Here is a 7763-nt window from a genome sequence, read left to right on the forward strand (position 1 = left end):
GCAGAGCCAGCAGGTCTCCCCTCACCTCCTTGTCTCCAGGCTGGACACCCCCAGCTCCCTCAGCTGCTCCTCCTCACACTTGTGCTCCAGCCCCTTCCCCAGCTCCCTTGCCCTTCTCTGGACACGCTCCAGCCCCTCCATGTCCTTCTTGTGGTGAGGGGCCCAGAACTGACCCCAGGATCTGAGGTGCCCTCTCCCCAGTGCCCAGCACAGGGGGATGATCCCTGCCCGGGTCCTGCTGGCAACACCAGTGCTGACACAAGCCAGGATGCTGGTGGCCTCTGGGCCACCTGGGCACACACTGGCTTATATTCAGCTGCTGTGACCAACACCCCCAGGTCCTTTTCCACCAGGCACTTTCCAGCCACTCTGCCCCAAGCCTGGAATGTTGCCTGGGGTTGTTGTGATGGAAACAGGGGACCCAGCACTTGGCCTTGCTGAACCTCATACAAGTGCCCTTGGCCCATCCATGCAGCCTGTGCAGGTCCCTCTGCAGAGCCTTCCCTGCCTCAAGCAGATCAACTCCCACCCAGCTTGGTGTCACCTGCCAGCTGACTGGGGGTGCCCTCAATCCTCTCATTCAGATCATTGATAAAGATACCAAACAGAACTGGCTCCAACTCTGAGCCCTGGGAAACACCCCTGGTGACCAGCCACCAACTGGAGTTAACTCCACCAAGGATCAACCCACAACACTCAAAGCCTTGAGGGGAAAACCAGCTGTACATGGCTTCTGTCCCCTTCCACTGTCCTGCCCCAAGAGTTGGTGTGATGGGGCTGGGGGGGGCTCACAAATATGAGTTGCTTCTACATCCTTAGGTTGGAGAAGCCAGTTTCAAAATGTAATGAATACAAAGCCCAGGTTTGGTGTTATTCCATGGCGTGGTAACTGTGCTTTCTGTCTGAAAAGGAACCAAGCACCTGGAGTGCACGTTCCCTGACGGCACGGGCCGGAGGGTCATCCAGAACAACCTCAACTACCCCTTCAGCATCATCAGTTATGCCAACCACTTCTACCACACGGACTGGAGACGGTAAGGAAAGACACCCTGCTCCCTCCTGCCACCAGGAATGCTCAGCTAGTTCCAAGGGCTCTGCTCCCTACGCATCCAGGAGCCAGCCTCCCCCACTCCTTGCCTGAGTCCTGCAGGGAGCAGCTTGGAGGGGCTTTAAGGATAAGAGGGGGAAAACAAAAAGGCTGTCCCCAGCCTGCCCCCTGGTCCCAAATCCTGCAACCTCACCAGAACCTTCTCCTAGGTCTCCTGCAGGGCCTCGTTCAGCAACACCCACTTGTAAATCTCTGCACAGGACAGTCATTTCAAAACAGCCCCAGCTTCCTGGGAGGACAGAAATAGTGGTTGGGTTTTTTTTTTAAATAAAACTTGGCATGAGTTTCTGAAACTAGACAAAGTCAAAGAAAAGACTCTGTCCTCAGTTGTTCCCTCTGCCCTGCCACCCCAGGCCCTCAGCATCACTAACCTCTATCCCCACTCCAGCTGGAAGCTCTCACAGCTTCAATTAAATCTTAGCAGATTACAACAAACACTTAAGTGCTTTGCAGACTTGGAGGAGAGACTATCAGGGAGATAATCTATCCCTGGAAGGCTGGCTGTGCCTCTGCATCACCCAAGAGAAATGCACTGAATGAGCTGGATGGAGGTTTTACAGGGCAAAATTTCTTTCCACTTGTTCTGCGGGTGTTCAGAACAATCTTTTTAGCTGCCTCAGTCCTTAAATGCATGTAAATAAGGGGAAAAAAACCCAACAAACCCAAGTTTCATAGATGAGTAAAGCACGTCTCCCCTTTTATCACCAGGGATGGTGTGATAGCCATCAATAAAGAAACTGGCTCCTTTACTGATGAGTATCTTCCAGAGCAGCGATCACATCTCTATGGAATAACTGCAGTTTATCCCTACTGCCCTGGAGGTAAAGCACAAAGCCCATCCTCTTTCCTTGTCTGGCAGCAGTTGCATGCTTGACCCTCTAAAGAGATCCATTTCTCTCTGCAGCAAGGAAGTAACAGCTGCTCTTTGGAGAAACAATCATCTTTGCACCCAGAAGAACTTCAGACCCAGGAAACTGTCACTGCATACAACTAAGGGGGGAAAACCCCTTAAATCAAGGCCCATGAAGAGATCTACTTTCCTGCAAAAGCTGATCAAGTATTTTTTGAAGTTATACCTCAAGTCTTTACTACTGTATTTTTTTTTAAGTGAAAAACATGGATATCTTACCAAAAAAATGGTCCTGTGAATCTTAAGACCATTGCTCTAACTCTTGCTTATACAAGCAAATTTAAAATGTAGCTTTCTTATTCAAATGTTTGATTTTATTGGAAGAAGAATGGATTCATTTTTTAAGAAGTTTTGACAATCTGACCAACGGGTCCTTTAATCCAAAACCCAAGTGCTATGGGGAGCTCTGGATGCAGTACCTTGCTGGGTCTGAGGAATCCACAGCCCTGAAGGCAGAGACTCTGTGTACCCAGAAGTGTGCAGAACAGTTATGGGATATGGCAAAGGCATGGAAGTTTGTCCAGAGGACAAGTCTGTATTTTCACCACTGCCTCAATGCATGTCTTTTAGTATTTATATTAGAAGAATATGCTAGAATTGATCTGTTGATGCTTGTTGGTTCTCCTAAGTGCCTTCCTAGATCTACCCAGTGTAGACCAATACATGTTCAGAAATACCATTTACGTTGTAATGCTTCACTTTTTTTTCCAGGTTACTTCAATAATTGAATAAAATGGTTGGTTTAAGTTTCGCTTTGGATCGAGTTTTGAAATGTTTCAGTTGTAGGGTAGACTGGGGAGAAGCAGCAAGCAAGCCAGTTCATATGGCAGGACCTCAGCAAAAGAGGAATCTGCAAGGCCTTTGGGTACCACTCCCCTCTCAACACAAAGCCAAACACAATGAAGAAGACTAAATTTGCCAACTCAGAGCTAATCAGAACAATTTGTCTATTTTCCCCAACTTCATTTATTTAAAGGAAAAAAAAAAAAAGATAATTAATTAGGAGTCAGAATTCAGTTTCCTGTTTTCTTTCAAAACAGTAAAAGAAGACAATTTCACATTGCATGCCAGACTTGTGCACGGTTGTACATAGTTCCTAATTGTACTAAGTACACAAGAGACTAAATGCTTTAATCTGCTCATCTCCCAACTTTTCCCAATCTGTGGTCAGTCTTGGGATCAGCAATAATGGCCTGAACTGCCACAATGGCTTCATTAATTTTTGTCTGCAGCTCTCGGAGCTCCTCTATATGCAGCAGGCGGAGGATCTGGGCAGCTTCATTGAGAACAGCATCTGGGTGGGTTGCAGAAAGAGAAGGCACATGAATGCTTTCATCTGACATGAAGGTCTTAAAAGCTTAAGCTAAGTGGTTCTCCTGCTTGAAAGAGGAAATGACATTCCCTGCTGCTGGAGAGGGACAGGAATCCACAGCCAAGTGGGATCAGGAGGAAGCATTCTGAGGAGGAACTTGGGGCGAAAGTGAAGGCAGTGGAGTCCCAGGTCACCTGTAAATTCCTTAAGAAATGATCTATCAGGCCATGCCACCTCTCACTGCTCTGATGAGATTTTAGGTAAATCACGCAGCTGAAGCCCAGGCAGAAGCACAGGGGGCCTCTGCTGGTAGCAGCAAGATTTACAGGAGGACATGACAAGACACATTCCTCCCGCCTGCAAGCGGGGCTGCTGTTAAAAGCCGTTATTTAAACATTACCCTGAAACAACATATTCCAGGGCTAAGATTTATGCTTTACTGTTCCAAAACAAAACGCACTGGAGTGCTCGTAAATAACAAGCTGGGAGGGAGCAATTCTTTCCACTACAGGCTTTGTTACTGTACACATGAGCTGCCTAGTTGACAGTAATGTACTTGGTCAAAGGCAAAATCCACCAGTTAAAAAGTTAAGAACTTCTTACCTCCTGTGTCAAAACCAAGAATGTGCTTTTCTAAAGCTACAGGCAAACCCTTTGAAAAGAAAAAAACACAAACATGTTCAAATGTAATTAGAAATGTCATTTTGCATGTTTGGAAAATAAAAATCAAGCACTACCCCAGGTAAAACTCTTCTGGAGGAGAGGAGGATTGGCTTATACAGACAGGTGTGATGGCTTCAAAAAGTCATCCTGCTTGATCACACCAGTGCCTTTGAGTCCTGAAACATCAGCCTCAGAGCATTAATAAAGACAAAGCTTCATGCTTAATAATGCCTACTTGTCAAGTGAAGCCCATTGGATACACACACTGCCCACATTCAATCCTTAAAAGGCCAACAACAGCACTGCCAGAGAACACCCGACCCAGCAACATCCCTACCCCCCCCCAAACTAAAAGCAGACACAAACTCTCCTCTCTCAGAAACCATTTGCCTTCCCACAGCTGCCAGGTCTCCAAGCACTGGCCAGTCTGAGGGAGAGTTGTAAAAAAAAAATAATATGCCCTGTAAGCAAGTGAACTTCTCAAGCACTGAACTCCCAACCTCCAACATCCTCAGAAGCATCTTCTCAAGTGCTAAGCTTAGGAATAAAGCTAAACATTTGATTTTCTAAACACTTGCTCTACCAGGACAGCACAAGGAGAGGTTTGATGAGTGGTCATTTACAAGCAGGGCTCTCTTGCCTTTGCCCTCTCCAGCTGCAGAGAAGTGGTCAGGCTAAACAATCCCTCACCATGTTTCAACAAGCACATATTAGATTTAAACAATTCAAACCTTCCAATTTGTTTTCAGCACCCATGGAACTTTTTTCCAGCAGTGGATCTGGCAAGACTGCACTTGGCAAGACAAAAACATCCGGGTTCAATACCATCAGTTTCCACAATGATGGGGTTGTAAACCTTCTAAACAGTGAGGATTTGTTTTTCAAGCCTTTCCTATCCATGTCAAAAATGCTTAAGTTGATCAAAACCATGCAAACTAAATACAAAATGCTGACTGAAACAAACTCTAATGCCCCATTTTCAACACAGTTTTCTTTCCCAGGGCCTTTCCAGTAAAATGGATGCTCAACTGCCATCTTAAAAGACATCTGCACTGTTGAAATTTAAACAGCTTGTGGCTAAGAATGTCACTTTAAGCTGACTGTAGCAGGAGCTGGGCTGTACAGGCACCCACTGCTGCTGCAACTACAACAGGCCCATGGTCATTTGCACAGGGAGAGAAGTGAGGAGCATCATTCCATCCATCATCACACAGCTGACCTCCTTTCTCAGCCTCAGTCCCTAAAAGATCTAATTTCTAGCTGCTGCACCAAACACTTGGAATGGGCCTGAGCACCTCAGCCACCTCCCCTGGAACTGGGGAAGTGTTGACAGCAAAACCAGATTTGCTGGGAGTGGGAGGAAAAAAAAAAAAATAATTCCCAGATTTCAGAGTGGGGGGAAAATGGAACCCACTTTGTTGAGGGTTAAAACATGACCCAGGGTATGGCCTCCAGGAGCATCCTTAAAGTGATCCTGAAGGGTGTTTGTGGGAATTAATCATGGGAACACTCATGAGGAAAGGAAAGGCCAGGACAGGCTCTGAGTCTGTCCATGCAGATCTGAATCCTGTCTAGACACCCCGTGCACTGACTCGCCAGCCATTCCAAACAAGTGTCACATCTTCTCTTGAAAACTGTACTGTGACAACAAGATACATCTAGTTTTATTTGGTACATTTAAAGCACAAGCACAGCAGTGTGAGAGTGCTCAGCATTCACATCTATCCTTCAGCCAGGGAGTATTTCTCTATTTTATCTTTCCCTCACCCTGTCATGATACTGCCAAGAATGTGACTCGTGACATTGTGTATATAAAGTTGCCAGTCATGCAACAGCCAGACATTTATAACCTGTTTCCAGGGACAAGGCTTCACATACAAAGTGTCACTGGCCAGTAATTTCACCACTAAAAATCCAGCCAAAATCAGCAGCAGAGGTTTATTTTTCTTCTCCTTCTACCCTGTGACCCAGATATTCCCTCTGCCTTTAAGACCTGGTACGTGATGATATTGAAGATTGCTGCTGGCACAGATAAAGCCCTTTTCCTGCCTCCAAGCTCCTGCCTTTCCTTCACCTCACTTGAAATTTAGCATTCCTAGTGAGAATACACTCCCAGTGACACGTATCACCTTCAGTGACACAGTGACATTTCAACCTCAGACCTGACCGTGCTCTGAGTACCTATCAAGTACAAAGAATTCTCCACCATGACTAAAAGTCTGTTCCTCAACAAAGCTACTTGTACCAAACTCACAGAAAACCCCATTTTTGAGCCCTGTACATCAGCTATGCAACTCTGTAAACAACTCTGCTCTGTAAAAGCAGCTTTTAATTAACATTTGTTACAGACCCAAAATGGCTGCAGCACCCTCAGCTGCTTTCATATTTTCCTGCTCTTTTTAACAGTTTTTTGGCTATTTGAGACCAAAGCTTTGATTTGATGTTCTAGCTCTTCTGGCAATTACTGCACTGCAACTCAGAGCACCTGCATTGCCTCTCAGTAAACACCAGGACTCATGTTGTGATCATAAATAAAACATGGACCATTCTGAGCAGCTGCCAGAAGAGATGAAGGGACTTGGGTTCCTTGAGCAGATCCAGTGGCTTTAGAAGGGACACATCCCCACGAGCTCCTGCAAGGGGAGGGAGGTGGCTTTTCCTGGCTGTGCCCAGCCCCCATGCCAGCAGCTGCTGTGCAACATGCTGGAAAGAAGGGCAGGAGAACTGGGACATTTAAGAAATGACAACCTGAGAAACCACAGTCATTCCCTGGAACATCTTCCACACAGACTGAGGTTAGAAAATAATTCTGCAAAATCTAGGGTTTAAGTGCCAGAACTTTCCCTCACTGATTCTTTCTGAGAAAGAGGGGGGGGGGAGAGAGAAGTTGGATGTCAAACATCAACACATAGGAGATGTACCTAGAAGCAAAATGCTCCATACAAGGAACAGTTCAACCTGTTTATGCAGCCAACACTGCCAATTCCAAAGAAAAGCCAGGTCATACTTTTCTACTCATGCACTGAGCAGTAAGGGTAAGCCTCCAGCTAACAGGAGAACAGCTGTTTCCATGATATATCACACAGGTATGTATATTTGTATTCAACAGAAATAAGAACACTCCCCATAATCCTCTGGGCCTGTGAGAATCAGGACGGTAAAGATGAAGCAAATTTCCACCATCCTCCAAAGTGAAATATTAAAACAGAAGTGGTTTAGCTGGAGATGGTAGATATTTACACCAACACTTCTTGACTTGATATGGAACAATTAGCACCAGACCCCTGCAGTGTGTATACAAACCTCCTTGGACTGGCTGGCCTTGGCGATGGCGTCCTGCGTCAAGCGCTCCTGAACCAAAATGCGGATTGCCTGGGAAAAACATGAAGGCAACACTCATCAGTTTGTGTCTGGATGTATTTCTCAGCAATTGCAAGGGAAAAGGAGCCAACATCATAACCCAGCATAACCTCAAACCCACAGTTTTGTGAAAAGCTTTTTTGGAAAACTCTTTCAGACCTTAAACCTTTTCAAATAGGACTCAGCTTTGCATCATCTTACACGGGTGTAGTTCCTTGGGCTGTGGGAAGGCAGCTTACAGGACACAAGGATGTGATATTAATTTCAGCCACTACTGGGCCAGAAACTGTAAAGTACCAAGATCAGTCAGGACAGCCTGCAATGCCCAAAACGAGCTGGCCACAATCCCAAAGCAGCAGCACCATTTTTCTACAACTGCAATGCAGTTCTTCCGGAAGGAAAACCTGCCA

At 45.9% G+C, this 7763-nt stretch overlaps 2 protein-coding genes across 2 annotated transcripts in view; one reads left to right on the forward strand and one right to left on the reverse strand.

Annotated features, from left to right (window-relative positions):
* The window catches only part of NID2 (nidogen 2 (osteonidogen)), a 21378-nt gene extending 19355 nt beyond the window's left edge, over positions 1–2023 (forward strand). Inside the window, exons 20-22 of the mRNA XM_010004252.1 lie at positions 911–1034; positions 1817–1929; positions 2013–2023. Coding sequence (XP_010002554.1) covers positions 911–1034; positions 1817–1929; positions 2013–2023 — 248 coding nt within the window. The remainder of the gene's footprint in view (positions 1–910; positions 1035–1816; positions 1930–2012) is intronic.
* A 945-nt stretch (positions 2024–2968) lies between these two features.
* The window catches only part of LOC104394642 (chromosome unknown open reading frame, human C14orf166), a 15776-nt gene continuing 10981 nt past the window's right edge, over positions 2969–7763 (reverse strand). The window contains exons 6-8 of the mRNA XM_010004264.1: positions 7297–7365; positions 3934–3982; positions 2969–3312 (exon numbers count right to left, since the gene is read on the reverse strand). Of these exons, the coding sequence (XP_010002566.1) occupies positions 3158–3312; positions 3934–3982; positions 7297–7365 (273 nt within the window). The 3' untranslated portion in view covers positions 2969–3157. The remainder of the gene's footprint in view (positions 3313–3933; positions 3983–7296; positions 7366–7763) is intronic.

This window comes from Chaetura pelagica, unplaced genomic scaffold, assembly GCF_000747805.2.
Source record: "Chaetura pelagica isolate M959 unplaced genomic scaffold, ChaPel_1.0 scaffold141, whole genome shotgun sequence".
In the NCBI taxonomy this organism is placed as follows: domain Eukaryota; kingdom Metazoa; phylum Chordata; class Aves; order Apodiformes; family Apodidae; genus Chaetura; species Chaetura pelagica.